The following is a 27,366-nucleotide window of genomic DNA, read 5'->3' on the forward strand; positions in this document are numbered from 1 at the left end:
ACGATACGGCTGGACCCGTAAAATGTTTGCCGACTAATTTCCAAGTGAATGCTGTATGATGATTAAGTATTTGAGATATACCTGCTGGGCAATGACCAGTGGCGGCTGGCCACTAGAGGGATACAAAACATTTTTATTATAATAATAATAATAATAAATTAAAGCTGAGTGGGACTGCAGGCTGGACATATTGTTCAAGAAGACAAGAAACAAATACTTTAGATGCATATAAATCAACAAATGTTCTCCAGGGAGAAATAAACATGTACACGGCAGTCCAAGATCAAAGATGTTGTTTATTTTCAATCACATACATATACTATTTTTACATACACAGTTCCTTTAAAATGTTGTGTTTACAGTAACAGCTTTCAGTATTTTTTTTCCTTTTTCTTTTGCATTTGTTTTGACTTTATTTGAAACGCTATAGCCTGAAGCTTTAGAGATCGGCGTGAAACAGATATTATTATTAATTTATGTTTTCAACCTGACAATGTCAAAAGAAGGATTCATTAAAACAGCACGGAGCAAAAGAAACGAGAGAGAAGGTCATTGTAGAAGAATTGAAGAACAACATCACCTGATTCAGATGAGCTATACAGGGTTTCATTACTGTAGAGTTCCACATTTAAAGACTCTCAACAGTTCGGCATCGCCTGACCCTCGCAGTGGCTCGCCTCCCAGTCTGAGTGCAATAAAGTTTTTATTGCATTGTTGGATTGTTGTTATATACAATATGACTGAAAGAAAGAGGTGAACTCAATAAACTGGGGGTCACACAAGTACTGAGTCCAAAGATGTGGTGTTGGCACAGCTGAGAAGACGCATCCTAACTTGTGAAATTGGCGTTAATATTATGGCTGAATGACACGTCCGCCATCTTTAGATTACAAATAAAGGGCCAACAGACATGAATTTGAATCCTGAATCCACGAGAGATTAATTTAAATCCCGTGTGACCAAAACAAAGCAGGATTAGGAGTTGACACATTTCTAATTTCTAAGGTTTTATGTGACTGAACGTGCGCACACACATGAAATACTTCCAAACACATGACTGTACCGACTCTCCTTCGACATTCTTATGAGCAATCCCCCCCCAAAAAACGTGTATATTGAGAGTAAAATGTGAAAAACATGAACTGTTTAATAATCCGTCCAGATGATCACATCTTCCAATTCAACCAGGCGGACAGCGAGTGTTGAATGCTGGTTCATTTGAAATCACACGCTCACACACTGATGACCATGCAGAGCAGCGGTTGACGTGAGAAGAGAAACATTTCATTTCTACATTCAGTGCTGACGAGCCGGCCGTTCGACTCATCTCTACTTCATCACGCAGAATCAAAAGCACCTTTAAAATTACAACAGAATTGTCTGGAGGGATGTCTTGTAAAAAAATAAAAGATCACATTCAGAGGGAAATAAAAAAAGGAAAGAATGTTTCGGTATCCGGAATTTGGAAAAGAAGAATTCAGATGGATATGGATGCCCTGCAGTAGCATCTGCAATGCTAACGCCATAAACCCTCAGACCCTTTTCTCTGAGAGATTCATCTGGACTTTTTTTTTTTTTTTTTACGTAAAAAAATGTCAAAGTTGCACCCTGTATTTTGTATTTTTGAAAGATTGAGCTGGCGCCGGAACCCCGAACAGAGAGCGCCGAGCTAGCCGCAGTTAGCCTTCAGCTGTGCTAAGCTACTGTATGTCGGCGTGTGGTACACAGGCGGGAAGAGTGTTGACAAAGTAGCCGTTAGAAGTTATGCATTTCATTCTGAGACGGGGTGCTTCAGGTAACTCCATGCAGAAAGTGAACCAGAGACGCAGCTAGACCGTCAGAAAACATTACAGCCATGAGCGGTGCTGTCATCACACCTGGAGGAGGATGTCTTCACCATGTCATGGCTGCCGTTGGACCGTTATTCTTACATAGCGGATGTTTGAGTCATGCAGTTTCCATACGCAGGAAAGAGAAAGTAATGAAAAGAGTGTTTTCGAGAGGCTGGAAACAAACAGTGTAAAATCTTTGTATGCTGTCAGTGACCTGATTGTCAAGTGGTGACGGTGAGAAGCTAATCTACTCTGCAAAATATGCATAAAGCGGAGAGACGTCTCCAAAAACAACAAACACAGCTCACAGTTTGTGGAAAGTCTTTCCGATCCGACTGAAGGATTATGAGAAGGGAAATGATTTCTTTGCTTTGTAAAAATTTTATTTTGTAACCCAGCAGCTGTTGATGGTTCTTTGCCCACACGGAATATGGCAGTGGAAACCAAGAAAATTTGAACTATTTAACTGAGAATAAATCACACATGGTCAAGTAAACACCTTCTAGTTGGAGTGGTTTGTATCAAAAACATGACGAAAAAAGAAAAGAGTTAGTATCTGCAGGAACACCTTAAATGTAATTAATTATTTGGTTGGATGTGGACCACAGTGGACGACAGTCTGTGTGCTCGGGTCCCAGTTTGAGAAAATCTGATGACATCATTTTACTGGGATTAATTTGGAGGAGAAATTAGATTAAATCAAAATGCAAAATGGCCGGAACCTTACATGTTGTGTAAAAACTAGCATAGTTTGTCTTTAGCCTTACAATCTGAAGAAAGTGATTTGATTTCACGCCACTGGCTAAATCTCGGGGATTTCGGATATTTTTAAGGCAGAAAAAGATGAAGCATAGGGGGAAAAAAATACGCAAAATAATATAATTTCTGCACTTGCAATGCTTCATTCCAAAAAGGCACTTGCCCTGTTCAGGTTCCATCTGTGAAAATAAATAATTCAATAAATAAATCTTCCAGATAAGAAGTGATGTCGTCAACATCGCGGTTGGGTTCCCTCCATACGGTCTCTGCATGGCCACGAGGTTAACGCTCAACGCCCGCATGTTAAACTCCTCACTCTATCACGCGTGTCCTTTTCTAAAAGCCTTCCGTGTGTCAGACTATCAAGTAAATAACAATCATCTCCTCGTGGAAACACCACAGGCAAACAGACCAACCGCCTGGGCCGATGACGGGTTAATGGTACACAATGACATGCAGGGCCGTGGAACAGCGTGTGTGTGTGGGGGGGGGGGGGGGGAGAGGGTTATACACTGCCAGGAGAAATAAAAAGGAACATTACACACAAATCAGACTACTTAAACCCCTTAAGGCTAATTTCATGAAGTCTGAGCACAATCAAAATAATTAATTTCAGAGTGTACTGGCCCTTTAAGTCCCGAACTCAGCCCTGACATTTACTAACGTCTCAATGGCTTGCCTGTGGTTAACACACACACACACACTCACTATCAGTATCAATCGTCCTATCCTATGACCCCGCCCCCCCCCCCCCCCCCATGTCTGGAGTTGAGTTAGTTTACATCGCATATAAACAAAAGTCTGTACACAGACTCCTTTGAGCATACAGTGAGATTAGCATCGAGTTAACTCTAATCATGCAGGACTACGGCAATAGGCGGGGGGGGGGGGGGGGGGGAAGCGGTGATGTGGCAAGGTGCGCTCGTCAGAAGAAAAAAAAAGAGCCCTTCCAGTGCACTGGCCTCCAGTCCCACTCCGTGTGCCCTTCAGCTGTACATAATTACATTATTTACAAGTAGCGCAGGAAGCGGCGCCCCGGGGGAGAGCGACTACACATCCCTGCAGGATAACCACATGAAAACACACTAATCAGGCAACCTTACATTGGGGGTTGTGCACGAGAGGTTAGGATACAGCAGTGTCAATACATCGGGGTTCGATGAGGGAAACGGGGCGAGGGAGAACGTATTTTACGGGAGTGATGAGCAAAATGGCCGCCCACCTCGCCACGGTGATTGGAGCAGAAATGCTTCTGTCAGGATTTGGGAGACCAGCAGCCATATGCACTTTATAGTCGAAGCATGTGGTCCTTTTTGTTTGTATGCCATGTGCAAGATATGTGGGATAATATAAGCAAAGCAACTAGAGGGTTATACCATATATCTCATTTACTTCAGTTTAAATACAACTGCTGTTCACGCACAGGCTTTAGATTTCATCATTTACGATTCAGTGTTTCCATGACTCCTGTTTTTGTTCTTAATGTACTCATTTGGATCTTTTTTGTTGTTGTTGTTGTGTGTGTTTTCTCAGTCGGTCATGTCCGGTTGGGGTTCTTCACCGTCGGAAGAACGTGGGGTTGCGCAGGCAGGCAGCTAGTCACCTGCAACACCCCAGGGGTCCCGCAGAGGTCTCCAGGCTGCTGTCGGTGTCTGAGGCCTGGGTCTGGTCGGTGGACATGGAGGAGATGTCGTTTATGGAGGAGGAGGGAGGGAGGCTCTCGCTGCTGTTCACGGCTGCACCTGTGCTGAGGGAAGCAACAGCAGCGAGGGGGTTACAACGGAAAAGAGTCCCGGCAGAGACACAACGAGAGGAGACGAGAGTGCACACACACACACACACATACAGAAAGGTTCAGGGTGAGTCTGTTCAATGAGATTGACACGTCAACAACATGAAGGACACCTGTGGGACGTCTCAGTCACAGTGTGCCAGGTGGAGGTGAGTCTGGTTTGGGTCCAAGGCTGCAGCGTTTCATTGGTCATGAGGGTGCGCTTGTTTTACACACCAGCAAGTAATATGCATAATAATATGTTTTCTTTTGTTTTTTTATGCCTATAAAGATGTGTTGGCATGACACCATGTATGGTTCACCTGTAACTAAAGGTGTGTGCTTTGTCCGGGTCGCCATTTAAAGTACAATCCCATGTCCTCATGTTGAGGTGGAAGCAGACGGCTGGAAACGTTCTGAAATTTCATTAAAGGATTTAAAAAAAATATATAAAATGGCCATTCTGCTTTTGCCAAAATAAATAAAGCCTGATTCAACAGGATGAGAACATATGTGTAAAATGGATGTGAGGAAATAGTTCAAACCGACTTTCTTTCCACAGAGGACGTGCACAGTGGCGGGGAACCGTGAGGATGGAGGTGACTGCTTAATGGAGGCCGGTGGGCACTTCAGCTGACCCCAAAATAAAACCGAGGATTAATGGCGGGCTTTAATTACAGCTGTTATTTCACTTGTAAGCTTACTTACATTAAACACATCATAAATATCTATTAAAAGTCACCATGTGGGTGCTGCATGAATTACAATCGTACTCATAAAGATTAATAAAGCGTGAACATCATAAATTAATGAAGGTTAATCTTGCTAAAGTTTCTGATGGGAGATTATGACAGAGTTCAGATGCTATAATAGTTTTTTGGGGGTGTTTTTTAAGAGAGAATGCCTCTAGTTTTCTGGAAGCCTGTTCAATGTGCTAACACGACTCCACACTGCCCCCTTGTGGCCAACTATGAGAACAGCACTTACTGTGCTTGGAACAGAACAGTATAAAACGTGAGCTGCAGCTGAGGACTGAAATGTCCTGTGATGGACCCCAAAGGACCCACATCTTAAATATTATACATTTACATATAATCTGCAATCAAATTAATTTGTAGGCAATCTTTGCAATTACTGATTAGCTGTCAAACAATAATAGCATTTGACAAAATACACACAAACACTGAACGGCATTCAACTATAAAATAGGAGATGCAAAAAGACGGAGACGTATGGTCAACACAACGATGGGTTTCTCTATTTACAAGTAACTCCAGTGAGGTTATATTAAATTCACTTACAGAGCGATTAGGGTAATGCACTTAGAGTACCTGAAGGTGAAGGCTGTCCCTTCACTACGCCATTCTTCGTTCTCTCCTCAAAGTTCATCACCTCTTTGTAAATGAGTTCTGCAGAGGAGCAAAGTAAAGGAGAGGAAGTTAATAACATGAATAAAGTGTGTAAACAGCATCTGTTTGTGCATTCTCACCTTTCCATTCATCTATGGAGTGTTCTTTTTCATCCAGCTGCTTGTCGTAGATCTGAGGTGGAGGCTAAACGGGAGAAACATCTGAGTGAGGGTTTTTTCTTTTCACGTGACGTTTATATGCCTCTCATCCACAGGTGGGATATCCATACAAATACAAGTCAACATTAATGATGGATCAAATTTAGAAAAATGAAATTGTTGACGAACCAATTCAAAATTGGGAGTGAAAATAATTTCTGAATAATAGAAACCTACTATGACATCGTCACACAGAGACATGCTGAGGAAATAAAGAGCCTGTGCTTTATATGGCCGTCGTCACATAACAAGATTGATTTACATAAATACCAATGCATTGTTTGTCACATTTAAAAAAATATTACTCCGACTAGAGCGATAAGAAGACATCTGGTGGGTCCAGCCAAAGAGCCGATGTCATCCCCCAGAGGGTTGTCATGTTATCACATATGCAGTCAGTCAAACGTTGTGATCCCGCCCCAGACTCTGGCACCGTCATCTCCACCACGGGCGACGGCACCACCCGTGAACCTCTGCGACCTCTGCACTCAGCAGAAGACGATGTAGGAGGTTTTCCCTAGTAAAGATCTACGAGGTTTGTTAATTGAGGCTCTTTTTTTAATCAGGAATAATGATTGTCAGTATCTCCTTTATTCTTCTCTCCCATTGGATTATGTTCTTAGATGTCGGGCGGTGGTTATTTACCATGGATATTTGGATGAGATCTCTGGCCTGCAGCAGCATGTTGGAGAAAAGGGGAAAGAGCAAAACACGTGTTGAGATACCGCTTACAACAACATCGAAAACACCATCATTGAAAACCGTCAACGGCTAAACATCGGACACAAGTGCACATGAAAAAAACTGTTCAAGTTCAGGTAAAAAAATGTAAACGATGAGTGAGAGAAAAAGTAAAAGTGAGACGTGGACCCACAATCATAAATGCACCGATGGAGCAATTAACTCCGTAGTTTAGACTTCATTATTCGTTTTTAATTCTTATAATTGCATTTGAATAACAAATAATAACATAAATGAAATTGTTTCGGTTGCTGACCAATGAAAGACGGAGAGGATGGAGCTGAAGATGGGAATCCACATTTCTGCCAGAGGCCTACTTACCGTTTCCACCTCAGCTGGGTCGTACCACACGTTGATGTAGGGGTGCTGCAAGGCTTCGTCCACCGATATCCGTTTAGCGGGATCGATGATCAGCATCTTAGACAGCAGGTCTCGGGCCTGGCTGGCTGTGGGTTGAAGAGGAAGAAAACAACATGTTAATAATATGCCAAAAGGAACACATGAAAGCAGAGAGGGAGAGGAGAGGGAGAGATGTCAGGGATTAAAGAGAATAATAAACAACTGCAGCTTGTCAAAGGCAACCAGAATCTCACAAATCCTCAATCTCATGTGGTTTAGCATATAAACCCACACTTTGAACAGAGTGATGCTTTGGAGCACTGAGTGTGTATGTGCTGGGCTTTCACTGAAAAACAAGACCCTGACTATATATATATATATATATATATACTGTATTTCTAATTAGTGGAAAAATGTACTGCTACTTGTTACAGGCCGATAATAATAATGTAAAGTATCTCTCACTCTCTCTCTCTCTAGCTCTCTCTCTCTCTCTCTCGCTTTCTAGCTCTCTAGCTCTCTCTCTAGCTCTCTCTCTCTCTGCTTTTGCTTTGAGTAGCCAGAATCCAAAAGGGATTTATGGGATCTCCACCAGAGAGGAGCTTTGATGTATAGCGAGTAAGGCAACAGAAGAAAAAAATATTTGTTTTGATATCTCAATGGAAGGAACTTCCACTTTTTTAAAAGGCCGGGAGGAGAGATGGCTCTTCTCCACTGAGACAGACACAGATGTGATGTCTCGGTTAATCCTCTGCATATAATAGATTGAATTCACATAATGGGATTCATAGTACTTATTTTATGAGATCTCCCTGAAACACTGCAGCGCTCTACATTACAGAGTCACATGCACATCTCTAACATTCAAATATCAACCAATGTCACTGCAACCTAATAACATGTCAGCTTCAAGTTGTCACCTTTGAGTTTGTTGTGCTCAGAGTCGGCCGGGAAGAGGCAGTCGGGGAAGAGCTTGGGGAAGGTGAGGCCCGCGTACTTTGGCCGGTTCTCCACGTAGTTCCTCACCGTGGGCTGAAGCTTCTTCATGAACTCCAGTTGCGGCGTGCCCAGCTGCTCGATCACCTTGTTCCACTGGTCGATGTCTGGCGTGGCGGTTCAGGGTTACGGGAAACACACACACGGGATGTACAGCATCCTTCATGCCCACTCAGACATCACGCCCACATAATACGGTGTTTGCATTTGGACTGGGGATAATGGAGTGAGACCAAATTATATAAATCGTATTCAAATAAATAAATACCTGGGTCTGTTTCACACATTATCAGCACATGGCTGCTAAAAAGAGCATAACCCCCAAGCTCTTATTTCAGATAAAAACAGATTAGTCCCATGAAACCCAAAACATGCATCCATTGGAAATTTTAAAAAAAGTTTGTCTCGTTTAATGAACTAAAAACACAGTTTTGTCGGAGTTATGATTTTCTTGGGAATCGAATAGATCTCCATTGATCTCTTGTTCCATCATCACATTCATTTGGTATCTGCTTAAAATAGATGAAGTACCTCATACTAATTGCATGGTTGTATTTTTATAGTATGAATGGTTGTATTTTTGTGAATGCATGGTTGTATATTTAAGGTATGAATGGTTGTAAATTTAAGGTATGAATGGTTGTATATTTAAGGTATGAATGGTTGTATTTTTATAGTATGCATGGTTGTATTTTCATGGTATGAATATTTGTATTTGTGTGTGCATGGTTGTATTTTTGTGTATTTTTGTGTATGCATGGTTGTGACGAGTGCCTGCTTGTGACTTGCCTCCTTGTTGCTGAAGACTGCGCGGGCGACTGCAGGTCAGTGGTCAGGAGGTCCGCCTTTCAATCAGAGGATCGATCGGTGGTTCGATCCCCGCCCCCGCCCTAGTCGATGTGTCCTTGAGCAAGACACTTAACCCTGCATTGCTCCCTCTACTATATAAGGTTGTAAGTATCTTTGGATAAAAGCGTCAGCTAAATGAAATGTAATGTCGCCCTCCACACACTTCTGCCCCAGTAGAGGCAGTTAGCTGCCAGGCCACCAGAGATGCTCACTTCCACCTCCTGTTTGTCTCCGTTGCACATTGGCCTCGATCCACCCTCCGCTCAGAGAGGAAACCTGTTTTTCTCTCATCTGCTGAGGCTCTTTTCCATGGTTCTTTAGCAGGATGTTGGTCTCAATCAGACAGCCCGGGGTGTCAGTGCCAACTGTGTTTGGAGCTATTCAGGTCTGGAACCTGAACGCAACGCTGCGGGGTTTCTTCGATATTTAGGTTTACGCGTGGAACAGAGGAAAAGAAGAGCGGAAAGTCAGAAGGATACGGTCAGTCCCTGGAAACAGCACCGTCCCTCTTATCACCTCTCCAAAGATGCAGCCGACTGACCACATGTCCACTGGGGTCAACACACACACACACACACACACACACACACACACACACACACACACACACACACACACACACACACACAGACGTCAATTATAAATCACTCGTCTAGCTCCTAAATGACTAACATAAAAATACAAGTCCTCCTCTTCTATCCCTTCTTTATTATACGCTAAAAAATGTGTCAAAAAATAACGTTATACTGCAGACCTCATGTCAGATATGAGTCGAGGGGGGAGAATAGGGTCCTAAAATGTCACGTGAGTCACTTCCTTGATGGTCTCTTTACAATTCTTTTCTTTTATGACTGCTCTGATTTGATAATTTCACCCTCAGTCTGCAGCTCCATCGTTCTGTCACTTCTTCTACCTTTGAGCGATCCAATCAAAAGTGTTCAATCTAATTTAAATCCCTCTCATTCCTTAATAATTCCATTTCACCTGCTCTGATATCGTCACGATATTCATCACTCTGAAATACAGCACAACATATCGGAAGCTGAAGACCCTCTAACTTTCATTTCGCTGAGACGTGGCACTTTATGAAGTAATAACACATGTGAGTAATGCCTATAAAGTGACATAATACCGTTCTCCTTGGGCAAGATGACAATATGCATGACATGCCATCTCACAGCATTTGACCAGTAATGACTCTTCTACGTTCATCCAACCCCAGGATCCAGTCTCCTTGTCATCCTAAAACCACTTATTTAACACGCTGTTGTTCTAAATGGGCGTTGAATGCCCCGTCACCCTGAGAGCAGATGGACTAGTCTTCTATATCATCATTTGACAGACTCAGGAAGGAGCGGATAACTTCAGCCAGATCGATACTTCAAGTTTATGAAGTAAACTATAAGAGGAGCAACGACGGGGTAGCAGTCAAGAAGCTGATCTATGAGACGAGGATTAACCAAAGCGTGCGTGGCTGCAGCTCACCGCTCTACTGTGAGAGAGGAAGGAGGGTTAAGGGGCTGTGAGCACTGCAGAGACAGAGGGGGAGAGATAGTGCAGAGCTCACTGCAGGTGTTTTCTACTTCTCCACAGCATTAATCTTCCAGGGACAGCATGCTCAGGGAGGGAGAGACCACAGCATTACACACAAGCACCTGCACACACACACACGGCTTACCCAATACCACTTACAGTCACAACTTCAAAGGATGAGGCAGGTCATATTCTATATTTTTGTTGTTGCCAACAAATCCCATGAAAATACATAGGAAAATAACAAAATCTCATCAGTTTAAATTGCGTCACCTTAATACCTCCCCATCATGGCCGCTGTCTTAATTGTTTACGCCTTTCAGTTCAATTAAGCTGCTACTTGAGCTCAAAATGAATACATAAATCCCTCATTATTAATTTAATAAATGCTTAATAACTAATTAATTAATGCCTGGCTCATATATGTGGGCTCCCTCAGATGGCAAGATTTGACGCCACCTTTTGAACACATGTGCACAAACTTGGCATCTATTTATCCAAATCTGAGCAAATTTGAAGATGCAATTGCAGCCCCCTCACTGCTGGAGAACCCACCTGGTTCCTGGAGAACCCACCTGGCAGCCCTCACAGAAACCTTCCAAACGGCCCACGAGAGAGAGAAGAATCCCAAATAACAAAATATGAGCCCGAGTGAAGCTCAAGATTCATCCAGAATGAGTTGAGAGCAGGAGTGTGCACAGAGATTATTGCATGATGTTATTGCAGGTGGATTTAAAAGAGTTAAAAGAGGACATGTGTTATACAGACAGACGAGTGCGAGTGCGGTTCAGTTCACACAGAACATCGGGCCCGTTACAGAATATTCTTCAACGTAAATATAACCAGGGCTCTCAAGTCTCACGCATTGAGCGTGAGACTCACGCATTTCGGTCTTATCTCACGCACTCCCGCCACACATCGAATTCCTCACGCTGAAAAAACCTCTCGGCTATCTAATGCTTGAATGCAGGGGTGCTCAATACGCCGATCGATTGTTCCGCTGCAGAGCTCCGACGCCGGAAAAAAAAAAAATGGAAAAAATTATGGAATAAAAAAAAAAAATCAACCAAGTTATGAAAGTATTTTGTGGTTATTACCGTATGAATTAAGCATCTTTACAGGAATAATGGGCGACGTGCCTGCAGCTACTGTTACACTTATTCCCAACGCGCTCAGCACTCGACTCTCGGAGTGTTTCCGAAATCCATCTGGAGTCAGACACTCGAAACCCAACATGGCTGAACGATGGATCTTTAAATTAATTCTGCATTATACAGGGCTCTCAAGTTTTGAAGATAGGCAAGCGTGAGATTTCCATCAGCACCCGATACAGCTGACCGTTGCGCGCGCCGGCATCGAGCCGAAAAGAGTCGTTGACCGGGGGGGTGCTAGTGACTATTTCTACTCCGAGAAAAGTCGTTGACGGGGGGTGCTAGTGACTATTTTTTTGCTCCATCCCGATGCGCGCAGACCGGCATCGGAGCTCTGCAGCGGAACAATCGATCGGCGTATTGAGCACCCCTGCATTCAAGCATTAGATAGCCGAGAGGTTTTTTTCAGCGTGAGGAATTCGATGTGTGGCGGGAGTGCGTGAGATAAGACCGAAATGCGTGAGTCTCACGCTCAATGCGTGAGACTTGAGAGCCCTGATTATATACCAGCAGACATACAAAAAAATAGTGTGACCATCAGATAATAAGGATACAGTCCCGCCCAGGGAAGAGGATTTTGTGGCGCACCATTTCTCCCATAATGCATCCCACCGACCATAAATCCACTGCACGCGCAGAGGTGACAGACACACAAAGGGGGGAGCAAGAGAAAAAGAGAGGAAGGCAGCGGTTAGTCGACACATCAAGCTTTAACGGTGATTAGCTGTCGTTCGGCGAGGGAGAATAATTAGTTATCGAGGAGCGTGCGACATGTAGAGATAAGCTTGAATGAAATAGATACAGGCAGCGAGCAGGAGAGGAGCAGAAGCAGAGGAATAACTAGCGACAGGAAATTCAAAAGCATCGAGAGACTAGAGGCTTCTACGTGGGAGGAATATGAGCTAATGAGTCATAGCTGAGGCTGGCGTCCAATCACAAGCCGGATGATCCGGGGGCTTCTGACGCATAGAGCCGACACGTCAATTAATAACTTAATTTTCAAAGACTTCATCAGATTTGTTTGTAAGTTTCACACTTGTTGTTGTTGTTGATCATTAATAGAAAGCACTTGTACTGATTATTAATGCTCATGAAAAGTCAAACAATTATATGTTTCTACAAGAAGCTCCAGGTGTTTGTTCTACCGCAGGTAAGTCACTGCTGCCATCGTGTATTTCAACATTTAAGATGACTTTCTAACACAACTGCTCTAAAAGTTGTTGACTACGGGTAGATCTCGGCTCCCGAAGTCCTCTTGACCACCAATAGAGTCACCCCATACGTCTACATGTGATCAAACCCACTGGGTCACGATGCATCCTCACCATTCTCCTTGTACCCCATGCCGAGGATAACCTCCGGGGCTCTGTAGTATCTAGTCACCACGTAGGGGGTCATCATGAAGCTGGTGCCGGCGGTCCTGGCCAGTCCGAAGTCCAGGATCTTCAGGGTGCAGTCGGACTTCACCACGATATTGCTTGGTTTGAGGTCCTGGAGATGGGGAAAGACTGGCGTGAACAAACTGTACATTTTGGTTACAAAACCCCTTTTTTTTTTATTGATAAATTTAAATAATCTGTGGTATGTTACTTGAACACCGCCTCTGGGTAGAACAAATAAAATAACACAACTGGCTGAAACAGTTTAGAATGAAACTGGAGGCATTGATTTGTGACTACTCAGCTTTATTCATGTAGTTTATAGTAATAATTACTTACCAGGGATTTAAATGTTTCCTCTATGTTAATTGGGTAACCAAGGTGACCGTGTCTACTGATGTTTGACTACAACCCAAATATTCAGAAGCTACAAAAGAAACCTGAAAGGTTTCGTTTACCCTGTGAATGATGCCGGCTGAGTGCAGATGTTTGATACCACACAGCATCTGGTAGAGCAGGTAGGACATCCTCTCGTGGTCGAGCTCCATCTGAATCACCTGGCACAGGTTGGCATCCATCAGCTCCATCACTAGGTACCTGAGAACAGTTTTTATATACAGTGAGAACAGTTTATATACACACATCTCTGGAGAGACCTGAACATGGCGGTCCACCAACGGATCCCCAAATCCAGGTGTGAACAACGTGTTGCATCATTCCCAAGAAGACTCCTGTCTGTAGGAGCTCACAAGGGTCTGAATACTTATGACCGTGATATTTCAGTTTTTCTTTTTTAATAAATTTGCTAACATTTCTACATTTCTGTTTTTTTCTGTCCAGATGGGGTGCTGCGTGAACATTAATGAGAAATAAAATGAACTTTTTTGATTTTAGCAAATGGCTGTAATGAAACAAAGAGTGAAAAATGTAAAGGGGTCTGAATACTTTCCGTAACCACTGTATGTATATATAATATATATATATATATATACTCCAGCGGTTGTGTTCCCACATCTGCAGGTGCACACGCACGAAATACAAAGTTAAATCAATACTTTTTTTATTTATGATATAATTCAAACAAAACAAGTTCCTCTTCCTAAGTTAGAAATGTACGTAAATGAAATAATATAATACTCACACGTCCTGGAAGTCCTCTAATGATTTCTGTTGTGTGAAGACATTTAATAAACTGATGATCTGAAAGAGAGAAGAGCGTGGAGAGGATCAACACACCGCGGTGACATATACACACAATATACACAAAGGTCCGAGTGGCGGGAACGGGGACACGAGATGCTGCGATGACCCCGTGAAGAGCGCCGCCGAGTCAGGGACCGAAGGGAGTTGGAACAAAAGAGACGGAGATGAAGAAAAGAGGTCAAACATGTGGAACCAGAGATTACATTCAAGCCTTGAAGTGCTCTCTCGTTCACTCTCTTGCCAATTGGGTACTTTTTCTGCAGGGCATCGAATTGAACAGAGTCACCGCGCGGCAGTGGCTCGTCTGGGTTTTATTGAGAAGCAAAAATAGACGGCGACTGGGGTCCGTCTTCAAACTGTGGACCCGTTGTCTTTGTCCCTGCTTTCTTTTATTCCCCGTTTCTCCTCTGAGTCACTTACATTTTTGTGATTGACACATTTCATGAGCACCAGCTCCCGGTACGCTCTCTTGGCGTGGGTCTGGTTCTGGAAGGGTCTGCTCAGTTTCTTGATGGCCACGTTTCTGTCCAGGACGGCATCGTAGCCGGCACTGCGGAAGGAAAACAAAGAAAAAGATATTCTTTGTTTATTATTCATTTCTGGATGAATCACTTCCTGAGACGCCGTAACGATCCACCCTGAGCGGTCATCGGTCACGAAAAGCTAAATGATTATTTTTCGCCATCTTCAAGAAAAGCAAAGGCGTGAAAACAGATGTTTTGAACTCTTTCGTTTTATCTGGAAAACATTGAAATCAAGTGTAAAGTGGCGTTTTATCAGCGATTAAAAGGAAGGAATTAGGATTAATAGAATTTTTAGCACAAGTCATTTATTTAGGATGTTTACATTACGTGGCGACAAGGCTGTCAGTGGGAGGAGCCTCATGGCAGCCATGAATGCAACTCCAGGAAGTCACTGCAAAACCTCGAGTTAGCTGCTTGTAGCTACACTTAGCATCAGCAACTTCATATTTAATGATGAGTAGTACTGGTAATGTTTGTACTTCAGGAGATTATATAGCTTTAAAGCAGATATATTTACATTTAGACACAGCTAGCTGTGTTGCTCTGTTTTCAGTATTTGTGCTAAGCTAACATCACAGCTCTTGGCAGTGGCTTCATATTCATTGATCTCATCTAACTTTCAGCGAGAGAAAACACTTCCCAGAACTATTCCTGTAATTCAGCATCCAGATGCTACGGCCTACTATAAATGCTGACTTCTCCCATTTCTAATCATTATTATGATATATAGGTTATTATGATTTTACTTGATTATAATGTAATAGACAAGGGATAGCGTTAGTTGCGAGTTCCCGGTTTATTTTATTCACATAAAACAAACCCAACCTCTGAGATCCTCTTGAAGTCGTTGTAACTTTGAGTAGATTTATATTTGTTTCTTATAAAAAAGCTCTGCAGTATAGACCACCTGTATTTCTCAGTTTTATCTTAGACTGACGCATTTTCTGATGAATTCTCCCTAAAAGTTTCTCCACATTGAGTTTCAATGCTGCGTTCAGGCTCCCTGCGGCCCTCGTCATACGACACTGTGTGCGAGTGTGTGAGTTTGGCTGGATGGGATACGACTGTGGTTCGTCACATCTCCGGGGACTTGCAGACCAGGGATGGTGTGACCATGGAAACAGTGGAGCCTTCGTAAAAGCATTGCTCCAATGGGGATTTGAGCCTGTCATCACTTTTCTAGCTGAGTGAAAGATGATGTCATGACCAGCTAAACTACTAAAAGCCTTCATCCCTCCTAAGACGCTTCTGAAAGCTCGTCCTGAGTCAGGAGGCCAGCGATGTGCACAGATTGTGTTGCTTGTGGCAGTGCCAGTCTGAGCTGTTCCCTCTTCATCACAAGCTCAGCCTTCACAGAGGCAAGAGGTGTCTGATTGCATAACAACGGCAGAATGCAGCCTCACTGTACTCGCTGGTGATAATCTTTTGGGTAACTCCCTGCTTGTATATTGTGATTTATTTCAAGCTGTTGTGAAAGCTTGTCTAACTATGTCTTTAAAAGTGTGAATGGATTCCCTACAGACTGCAACGTCGACTTAACGTGAAATCTTTACCCTCTGTTAAAATGATGTGGCTCCTGGCAGCGGCTTCACATTAACGTGCAGACATGTCGGCGGCATTGATCTCCTCATCCATCTTTCAGTAAGAAAGCTAACTTCCCAGAATGTTGAACTATACCTTTAATTCCACATCCAGATAAATGGTGACTAAATGCTATGACTACACAATATCCATTGATATGATTATGCGTGATTGGAATGTAATAGACATCATTGATGTTGCTGTATTATAAATAACAATACATAATACAGTGAAATAGAGGGGGTAGTGTTAGTTATGAGTTCCTGGTTCACGTATCCACATAGTGGCTCAACCTGTTGTACACACACACACACACACGTGTGGACTGAACTCAAACCCAACCTCTGAGATCCTTTTGGGATTTTGCCTCGTGTGTAGGTTTATGTTTGTTTCCTATGAAAAGCTCAGCAGTAGCTAGACGAGACAAAACCTCCATGAAGATGCAATGCACATTGTTTAATATTATTTTAAAATATGTTGTGTTTGTGGTTATTTTAGCTTGTAGGTTTGTGTCTGGTATGTTTTTCATTGTTATGATATTTTCCCAGTTTGTACTTTTCAAACTCTTCGTCCGGACTCTCTGGCAGAACAGATATTGTATTTAAATGGGAAATAGATTTAGTCCATCATTTTTGGGGGTTTCATGTGGTTTGATTGTGGTAATACCGTCACCAGATGACAGCTGTATAGCAGCACACAGCAGAGCACCTTAAATTAGATGTTCACTGTCTCCCTGACATCCATGTTTACAATATCCCTCAAATGGGCACAACCCCAGCATTCGCAGTTAGCCGGCCCGCAGGCTCCTTTGCAAATGCACCAAATTGCGTTGGAGCGGAAGGAAAGAAGGGCTCAGGCCATGGGAAGCAAAGGAAGGACAATGAAAGAGGGCGAATGGAGGGCAAAGGGGGTTTGGAGTGCTGAGTGCCAGTGATTATTTAAACACTCTGTAAGAAACGTGAATATAAAACGTGTCGACCTGACTCATCCTGAGGCAGCTATATCACCACAGTGACACTGCAATACCATAAATATAATTTATAGATCTGTTGGGTCATTTACAACGACTGTAAGGCGCTTTCCTTTAAGTGGAGCCTCGGCCCGGCCACTGCATCCCGAGAGGGCCGGCGTGAGATGAATTACAATTCATATGAGCTCTCTCTCTGCAATCTGAATTAGGGATTCACGTAAAAGCCCCTCCTGTTGGGCCCTTAAGGTCCACATATCCATAACAACGGATACAGTAAGTCATTAGCTCATAGCACTGGAGAGGATAAGAGAAGATGGTGAATCAAAATATCAAAAACAAACCTGCACCACAGATTTATGATTAAATCACACCATGATAATCCTCTATAAAATATTAGTGATTGGGATGATTAGTTTTCTTCTTACAATATTTGCAATAACTTTCTCACTTTTCTTTATACACTGCTAATATTTTTGACACTTTATCCGCTGGAATTTATTTATTTTATTAAGGATTCGAGCGTAAAATAAATGTTTACAAGCCCGTTTATTAGTTTATGAGCAGAAACAGGTGCTCTTCTCAGTGGTGCTCTGCTTTAAAAAGGTCCATCAGATCAGTTGCAATTAAAATTCATCAAAACAACTGAGACATGAAAAGATTCTTTTGATTTCTTTACCACCGAATTGATGCTATGTTCCTGAATTACTTTTGGTTATTATATAAGTATATATAAATTATATATTATATAAGTATATTTACAGTAGTCATTGATGATGTTAACAGATTAGTATGCAATTTTGTGTGCCTGATCATAATCTAAAATATTCCTGAATATAAATATGTGTTTATAATCCTGTATTTGCAAATAAGTATCCAAATAAATCCTAAGAATTTCATCAGAAAAATATGAATTCTTAGGGTTTATTTGTATACCTGTCTGCAAATACAGGATTAAATTCCAAAGTATAAAAATAAAATAAACTCCCAAGCTTTACATTGAGCTAATTCATTATTTTTTTACTTTGCACATCACAACATTTCTTCAAAGATGAGTCACATGGCTGCGTGCGTGCATCATGGAGGCATCAGGTTCTCAGGAGACCAATTTTTTGTTATGATTTCATGAATCATGGAAACTTCATTACATATTCTAAAATTACCTTTTGCAGCCCTTCACTGACAAAACTGTAAAAAACAAAACAATAAGCAGACCACCCTTAATGATCTCCCACAGCAATAAACTATGAGACAATTTGTTAAACAACTAACAGTTAAATGAGATAATCACACATTAAATTATACATGAAAAAAAAGATCAAATAGCATAAAAAAGGACATAAAAGAGACGCACTGTTCAGCACTTACCAGACAATCCCCTGAGCTCCAGAGCCAATGGGCTTTAAATTCTGGTAACGTTTTAAAACTGTGAAAGTGGAGTCTCCCACTTCCACGCAGTAGAACTGGTTGTCCACTTTGCTTTTACTCATGTTGTAATGTTTGGCGATGTATGACACATCCACTTGTTTTCCAAAACCCTGCATGAAGCAAAAAGAGAGAGATTATGTTAGTGATGCTGAAGATAAGGTGCGTGTGTTTATTGACCCGGCAAGAAAACACCAATTCATTTACACGATAACTGTAAAGGATACATTTAAAAAATATATATACTTGATATTTTATTTTTGTATTTTTACAGAAATACAACCTTCAAAATTAAAAATGCATAATAATAATAAAATATAAAAATAAATACAAATAAACTAAAAATTAACTATGCATTGGGCCATAAGGAAACACAAAATTAAAAATGTTAAAGCAGGAAAATAGTTATAAATAAGGAAGCAAAGTTATGTTTTTTAAATCATCAACCGTGAATAAAAAAGATGCAGTAGCAAAGTGTGTGTGTCGGTGTGTGACAGGCAAAACTGGAGAGGTGGCAAAAACAGGACATGACACACAGTACAGTTGAGTTTACAGTTTGCATGCAGACACATAACACTGCCGCTCACAGCTCTGTATTCCCTGGAGAAATAACTCTATTCTTTTATTTAAGAAACAACGCTTATAAACACTTCAGACGGCGTGATGAATGAATGTGATGTAATACATTTAAATTCACCATGGCTGGCAAGTCATTAGAAGCTATGAGTGGACTGCAGCCTTCACTGTACAGCTAGCTATAGCAGCTAACACACAGCTAGCTAACACTCATCTAGGTAACACGTGCAAAGCGCCTCAATAATATAAGCTACAGCGAAATAGCGTGTCGCAAACCACGCAGCGCTCTCATCCGGAGGCTTGAGCTACAGACTGCAGCGTTCATGAAACCACATCTCCACAGGAGTTGTGTTTGTAGCTACTGTCACAACGCAATAGGAGACGATTAGGCTTCGGCGGCGTTCTGTCTTTAGTTAGGCTCTCAGTGTTTGTGGATGAGATTTATTACCAATGCAATGCTAGACACACCGGAAATATATATTTACACTGGAGCTCCTAATCACAATTATTATTGTCGCTATATTTGTGACATTTCTTTTTGCTGCTGCGGCAAGAAATTCAAATCTAATCTAATCACAAGAGGAAATAATTTCCAGCACCATGTTAACCAGATTACACTTTATTCTTAAATACATGTTGCTAATGGCCTCAAACTGTACTTCAATTGTCTCACAACACAACAATAGTAGGCTACAACATACAGGTCAATGAAGGGGAAAATGGAAGTGAATGTGTACGGTACCTTTTTTACCTGTAAGGAACACGCACCTGACAAAAGGCTATCTTCACATCCAGGATCGGTTGGCTGCAGTTATATAAGAAATGTCTGCTCGTAAATATCTGCAAGACACAAACAGAGGAGAGCCAAGAGTCAAGGGTCATGTGGACATCAGGAACAGGAACTCACCATATGCGAGCTGACATTTTTCACCTATTGAAAGTATACAGATGCACATTCATCTACATCTGGATTTAACCGGAATCACTTGCAACGCGACAGAGCAGTGAACATGTGCCCGATGATGGAGCCGCTGTGTTCCTGTACTTCCATCTTTCCTGGTGTGGGAGGACATGTTCTTCTGTGTTCTCTCTACTCTGTTCTCATCATTCTCAATAAAAGTGAGAAACCCAACATGTCGCCACTGCCCGCTGCACTAGAATAGAGCAAAATAATCGATTCTTCGTCAGAGTACAATATAGCGCGGCGACCTTGACCTTGACCTCGACCTCTGAGTTTTAAGAGGCTGGTGTGGCGTGAAAAAAAGACCTTGAGAGGTGAAAAACAATCTGTTAATGTTTGTGGACGAGTTACAGGCAAACAAGTTGTAACAAGTCCTGTTACTATCCCCCCGCAACAAGGAATGAGCACAATGGCAAGAGACTTTATTTAGTGTCTCCTCCTTCCATCTCCCTTGCAGCTGATATAGCAGAGAGACAATCAACCTGATTCCCTTCAGCTGAGGCTAATCACCTGTTCCCTAAGCTCCTCCCCCACACACCTCCACAGCTGAGCATAATCACGCCCCAGCCGCCACACAAGTACTGTACTCCTATCTATTTGTAATACACCTGATACCATATCATCATGTTAACATGCCATTACTCTCCATATTCCTTTTTTTCTTGCTACTGTCTTAATGCTAAGCTAAGCTAGCCAGCTGCTTGCTGCACCTTCACATTTAGCATCCAGACATAAGAGTGCTCTCGATCTTCTCGGAAGATTATTTAAAAGAATGTCACGCTACACCTTTAAAAAACTGAAAGCTGTGTCCCTTTGAAAGAATATATAAATGTCCTGCATGTCTATGGATTATTAATGTCGATTTTCACATTTGTGTGGAGCTTTTTTGTCGGTTGAAGAGATTGCAAGGCCGGAATAAAGAGGAAAGGAAGCTCTGACCGACAGTAGGCGGCAGCAACATAACCTGCAGCTATCGCCCGCAGTGACTCTGCTTCAGGCGTTTAATAAAGCCCCACATTTTTGCTGGCCTAGCGAGAGTGGTCATGTGGTCATAAAACAGCGAACATTTCCCCCAGAATCTAGAGTAGCAGTTGAAAGGATGCGGCTTTGCAATTTTTGCTCTCAGGAGGTGAATTTAGGACTTTCACTTAGCTTCACCAATCCTCTAATAATGTCACAGCTTTAGTGTCTCTGCTAAATCTAAAGGGAGAGGCGCGGCATTAAAAAAGAGATGTGGAGGCGTGGGTTTGGCCTATTTAGCCAGACCTTTTACTTTTCTATTTCTGCAGTCTGAAAGTACAGTGATGGCTGACATTGCTGCATTTTGCCGTCGGGTGTGCTGTGTTAGTACGAGTCATATGTTGAGCAATTTGAAGTGTGTGTATCAGAAGAACTAGAATAATCAGACACCGACTGACATGGGAGTGAAGGAGTAAAGGAACCGAATGAGAACGTGAGCAGGAGACATGAGAGATAAATAATACAGAAGGGTAGAGTTATGAGGAAAGAGGGAATATAGATATAATTTTTGTGCACACACACACACACACATCAGGTACAATCTATCACTAATGTCCCATCACAGCTATGTGTGTTTGACATGACAAACATCTCAAACAATATTTGCTTTAATCTAACCAACACTGAAAACGCTCCAGCACCTAGCTGCTACGGCTCAGCTATCTGTGTACATAACATAATAAACCTCTCACATGTTTGTCATCCAGCAGTAAACATTGTAATACACTAAAACCAAAATATGGGGGAGATTTTCTCTTTATTTCATAATATATCACTGTTTTACAGTGATATATTGTGCGCTAACCAAACCAATTATGTTGAATAATGAGCTTTGAGTATATAAATCTAAGTGGACTGGGTCTCCTCTGAGTCTGCAGCTAACACTACATTCAGGGCCATTCCTTAAATATCTAAATATCCCATCTATCACTCTGACTGCAGTACTACTCATCACTACAAGCCAAGTGATGGAGAGGATGAATTCCCCTTTATCTACGAGAGAGTTGAAGACTCAAAAGGATAATAATTCATCATATTTCATCATAGAAACAACCTAAAACACACTTTCTCAGTGGCATATACTCAGTGATTCTTGAGATTAGTAAACAACAACAAAAGGTTGTTGTGTTTTTAATCACATTTCAGCTGCGCAGGTGGACGACTGTAGTTCTGCCGTTGAGACTGTGGAGGATCGTCACAGACTGAGTGAAGTGTTTGGTGGTGAGGATCCGTATCAGGGGGTAAGACGGACATTAGCGGGAAATGAATGTAACGCTTACAGTTAATGAACGCTGTGGCTGTGGATTTTCCAATCTGCACTCTACGTCGTTTGTTTTGGAACAGTTTTTATTTTATTAATTCAAATGTTATTGTTAAATGTTTTCCTTTAATTTACCAAAGCAGAGCCAAGGTTTCAACTCTGTACTTTTTGATGAAAACTAGATCCACCACCTCGCTGGTTCTCGTTTTACCTCTTGTATACCTGCTCTAGACTCTGGAGTGTTGCTCAGTGTTGCATCAGAGTTCAGAAAGCAGCAGCGGTCCGTGAGACATGCAGAGGTTTTTAAATATTATGTTTTATATTTCAGTCAGAATATTAGTCGTGCTGGTTTTCCTTTCTTCTGGAGTTGACTGTTCATGTCTGATGGTGTATTTTTAATTCACCAGCCTGTGAGCACATATTCAAACACTCTTCATAGTCATCGTCTCTCACAAACATGATCGGACGCAAATGTATTCCACGATTACTAAAGGTCGGGTCCGTTACACTGATGAGAAAACCCGACTCCAAATTCAATCAGAAAAAGACGAGAGGAGGTTTTTTTTTTTATTATCTTGAACGGTCTAATGCACATTACTGATACAGCAGACCATTAATCTCCACTGCTGCAAGGCCTTGCTGATGCTGAATTGTGCTGATGTTCGTGTGTGTGTGTGTGTGTGTGTGTGCTCTGCAGTTGTAGCTGGTCCTCTGGTATTTGGATCCTGGCCATTCTGTTACATCCGCCCTCCCGGGCACAACAATGCTTCCTAAACCAATGAGCGCTGCACATTCTGGGTCCCGTCGTGCAGCAGCAGCTCTTCGTCCCAGCATGATCCACCGGAGCACACGTTTAGTTCTCCGTTTCTCCGGAGTTGACCGCGCACGCCTGGCAACCGAGGTGGATGTCAGCCTCCGATTGGACGGCTGAAGGACCAGGGTTGAGAGGCACTACTGTTAGAAAATGGGATGACGGTATCCAATCAAATCGGCCAATGCAAAAGCTTCCCAAATTTATTTTTTCACCAGATGAAAGGTATAAATGAGCTAGCTTAACTATCCTTATTCATTGCGTTTATTTAGTTAGTAGCCACCAGCAATAATAGCCTTGCAGACATGTTATTAGGGCTATGTTGACAATTTTGTAGTTCCTTACGCCAAGTCAGAAATTCCCGGTTTGGCCCACTGATGAACGCAGCATAATCAAGAGAGCCTGAAGGTGAACGTGCTCGTACTTAGACACCGGGCAACTGTATCTTGTCGAATGGAAGTGAAAATAATAACATTACTTTGGCTGCATTTCGTTAAATTGTGCCAGAGACGACAATCCCTTTTCACAGCCGACATTTTGACTTTAAGACTAGTAAGGGTCTAGTTTGGGTCGATTGTGCCTGCTTAGACTGGACTAAACATACATGTTAATAGTTACACCTATTCTCTTTCTGTGTTGATTCAAATGCTTGCAGTACAAACATGTTTGATGGTGATGAAACAAAACGTTTGAACTACAACTCTTCCTATCTCTGGCCCTTGAATGGAAATATTACATCATCACTACCAGTTAGGAATGGCCAATTATTCAATGGTATTATAGTATTGTATAAATATTGCATTTTAATGCAAAAATAAGAAAAGTATTGAATTCACAGAGGAGTATACAAAAAGGCCTTTTGTGGTTACTTCATGTAGACTATTTTCTTATTATTAGTCATTGTTATCGAGATATGAATTTAGTTATATCTTGGCCATATCGCCGTCTTAATATTTACTTTTTTGTATTCAGAAAGGTTTCATAATGTAGGTTTCACAGCTGATCAACCACATGAGAAGCAGCCGACCCTTCAATAAAATGCAACCCACTCATATCAAGATGTTACTAATCCTTGTGCTAACAAAAACACAAAGAACACCAACATGTTAAGTGGGTTGTACTTTAATACTAACGCTTATTACCCAATCTATTTATACTATCTGACATGAAAGGTGTTGGGCTTTTCATCTTATGGGCCCACTCATCTGATTTTCTTTTCTTAAGCTTTCCTTGGAGAAGTTAAAGACCTATAGACGCGATTATGGACAGACGGGTTATGAGATATTTCCCGTGTGACATGAGTCCATTTCATTACTAGTTGGAGAAGAGCAGCCGAGAGACTCGTCATCAATAACTACTGGAGACGTCTCTTAAATGAAAGGTATGTTTGAAATGAATTACATATCCATAGTCTGCAAAAGCATAGAGAAAATCTTAACTTTGAACATAGATTCATGAAATCATGGGAACAGGGTTATCTGCTCACTAAACACTTTATTTTCCTTGACACTTTAACCTGCTGGAAATTCACTTTGGTCACTGCTTTGTGTATGTAGTTTCCTCTGTATAATTAGAATTTTAGTATTAGTATTTAGTAGTGTTTAGTAGTGTATTTAGTAGTATTTAGCGGCACCCGCTGCTGTGATCCTGAAATTTCCCCACTGTGGGACTAATAAAGGATTATCTAATCTAATCTAATCAAATATACAATATATATAAACACAGCATCTACAGTGTGAAGAAACAACAATGTGGTGCATTCACTGTCCTCCACTCTGCTGGCAGTGTGCGTTTCACAGGCTGTTCCTGGCTCAGTGTCGCATATACAGGAGGACGTGACATGGTTTGACTCCCATGGGATTAAAGTTGAGTTATATATGTGGTATGTCTGCATGAAAGAGGTGGATGACTGCTGTGGAGGGCTGCTGATAGAACACAGCGCGCCTGTAACACCAGTGTTATTGTTTCCTGTCGTGTCCATCTTTGTTTCCTCTCCTCTCACCACTCTTCTCCCTCCCGTATTGCGACAACGTCCTCCATCCATCTCTTCATTCTTCCCTCCATCCTCAACTCTCGCGTTCTCCCTTTTCCTGCCTCTCTATTGTCCCTCCCTCCCTTTGCTCCCACCATTCCTGCTCCCAGGCTCCCAGCCTCACTGCAACCGGCTCCCCTCCCCCTCCCTCGGAGCTCCATTGTGAGCGCTCGGTTCGGCAGCCTCTCCTGCGGTATACGCAGCCTTGCCCGAGCCTCCGCCGTGCAGCCCGAGCCAAGCGCAGTACGGCCTCACGTTCGGGCTCAGGGGAGAGCAAGGGAGGCACTTCAAACTGCAGATATACGGCCAGGAAAACAAGACGGCACCGACTCTCCCGGCTCAGCTTCAGGCCGAGAGAACCGGAATGTGCACTGGCGTCGTATCGATTCGACTCCTTAACAGATGAAATACACTAATCCTCTTTGTCTGTGCTCTCTCGTCTGTCGTCTCACTCACTTCCTCCGAATCTCTGGAGGTAAACAACAGACATGTTAGCTGATAAAACTGCTTATGCCGCAATTTTCTGGACGAGCCGCATGGTAGCAAGTAGCAACATGTACATGTACAGGTGTATTCATCTTTACTGTTCTCACAGAACCCAGAAGACTGGATAAGTATTTTAAACCACGGTGCTTTCTGTAAAACAACCTCCTGAATATCTATAACACACAACGTGATATAAATATTGTATTTGATAGGGTGACAGAGCTATCCTGATGCCATGGTTACAGTAGATGCTGTTTTCTAAAATAGATCACTGTTGCAAAGGTCTATTCCCTCAACAGAGTTTACCACACCTTGCACTCGCTTACAGTGAGAATCACCCATGCATCCAAAAACAAACTGCATTTCTACATCTACCTGTAGCTTTAGCTTCCTACCCCAGGTGTAGAGCGTTGTATTTAGTCTGGAATGAATGTCCTCTAAGTTGTGACACGGTCCGGACCTTATAGTGACTCTTAAGTCTCTTTTACAGATGTGCTGCAGGGGGATTGGGAGTGACTCTAACGCAGGCTGAAAGTCTTGCACTCAGCTTTCTGCAAAAGTAAATATAAAAGTGCATACGTTGTCACATCAAAATCCAATTATATAACTGTGCATCTCACTCTGCAGGCACTTCCCCCCCCCCTGTTTGTCTCTGTCGGTGAGCAACAGTGCAGCCCGGGGGAATCAACGCTCATGCAGCGACAATATACTTGTATTGATAAGAATAAGTGAAAGAGTTTCCCACACGAGGCTTTTGGTTTTCATATAAATGTGGTTAACATTTGGCCAACATTATTGGTCCATTGCAGTCATAATATTCAACAGTTATGATCATAAAAGCTTTAAAAAGCAAGTTTTATGGGCACCAGGTGAGGTGCATGAACCTAAATTGCATGAAAACATATAAAACCTAAAACTGACTGTTTCTTTTGTTTAACATTGTGATGTTAGCTTACTTACATGAACCACTCACTCCATCAGTGATGAGGAGAAACACTCTCATGCAGCCATCTTTAAGATGATAATATGCCTTCATAAAGGTGAGGTATCTCCTCACGGTAAAACACGTTTATTTGTCTTGTACAATCTTTTTCTAAATCAAATTGTCTAACTTCTATTTTCCCTCCTTGTTTGGTTATTCAGAGCATTACTAGATGGAGGGATGGATTATCAAAACCCTGTAAGACCCCGATAATACTCAAGGAACAATACCCAGCCGGGGTCATTGGGTAATGATGGACTACCAGCAATCCTCAGTAATCCATTCTCCTAAAACGAAGCTCTGACCTTCCATAGGATCACGAGAAATATGGAAGAATGACTCAAAAAAGAGCGATGAGGTCATTCAGTAATAATTGTTCATTGCATTGTGAGAACGTCCTGAGCTTCTTACATTCAGCCTGTAAACCTCCAGACCTGCTGAGTGTTTATGATTTGTCTTTTTGTAATTGTGTGGTCATGCTTCTCTCTTCTGAATACTTTGGTGTCATTATTTCACCATTATTTTTTATGCCATTATGAATGATTTTGTGCCACAAGACCAGAATATATTCAAATCCTATCGACTATTTATTCATATTGTGTTAAACTTCATCGCTCTAG

At 42.1% G+C, this 27,366-nt stretch overlaps 1 protein-coding gene across 5 annotated transcripts in view; it reads right to left on the minus strand.

The window, feature by feature from the left end:
* Window positions 1-276: 276 nt before the first annotated feature.
* mapk10 (mitogen-activated protein kinase 10) overlaps window positions 277-27,366 on the minus strand; it is a 29,211-nt gene continuing 2,121 nt past the window's right edge. The window contains exons 2-14 of one of the 5 annotated variants that reach the window (XM_056432681.1): window positions 19,962-20,033; window positions 18,561-18,730; window positions 14,541-14,670; window positions 14,059-14,117; window positions 13,376-13,514; window positions 12,864-13,029; window positions 9,334-9,405; window positions 7,930-8,112; window positions 6,992-7,116; window positions 6,575-6,601; window positions 5,852-5,915; window positions 5,694-5,771; window positions 277-4,333 (exon numbers count right to left, since the gene is read on the minus strand). In XM_056432681.1, coding sequence (XP_056288656.1) covers window positions 4,191-4,333; window positions 5,694-5,771; window positions 5,852-5,915; window positions 6,575-6,601; window positions 6,992-7,116; window positions 7,930-8,112; window positions 9,334-9,405; window positions 12,864-13,029; window positions 13,376-13,514; window positions 14,059-14,117; window positions 14,541-14,670; window positions 18,561-18,730; window positions 19,962-20,033 — 1,428 coding nt within the window. In that variant the 3' untranslated portion in view covers window positions 277-4,190. Of the gene's footprint in view, window positions 4,339-5,663; window positions 5,772-5,851; window positions 5,916-6,574; window positions 6,602-6,991; window positions 7,117-7,929; window positions 8,113-9,333; window positions 9,406-12,092; window positions 12,165-12,863; window positions 13,030-13,375; window positions 13,515-14,058; window positions 14,118-14,540; window positions 14,671-18,560; window positions 18,731-19,935; window positions 20,034-27,366 lie in introns of all 5 variants that reach the window. The other 4 variants (XM_056432680.1, XM_056432683.1, XM_056432684.1 and 1 more) reach the window with 4 other exon arrangements.

The sequence above is a fragment of the Pseudoliparis swirei genome, chromosome 15 (genome assembly GCF_029220125.1).
Source record: "Pseudoliparis swirei isolate HS2019 ecotype Mariana Trench chromosome 15, NWPU_hadal_v1, whole genome shotgun sequence".
In the NCBI taxonomy this organism is placed as follows: Eukaryota; Metazoa; Chordata; class Actinopteri; order Perciformes; family Liparidae; genus Pseudoliparis; species Pseudoliparis swirei.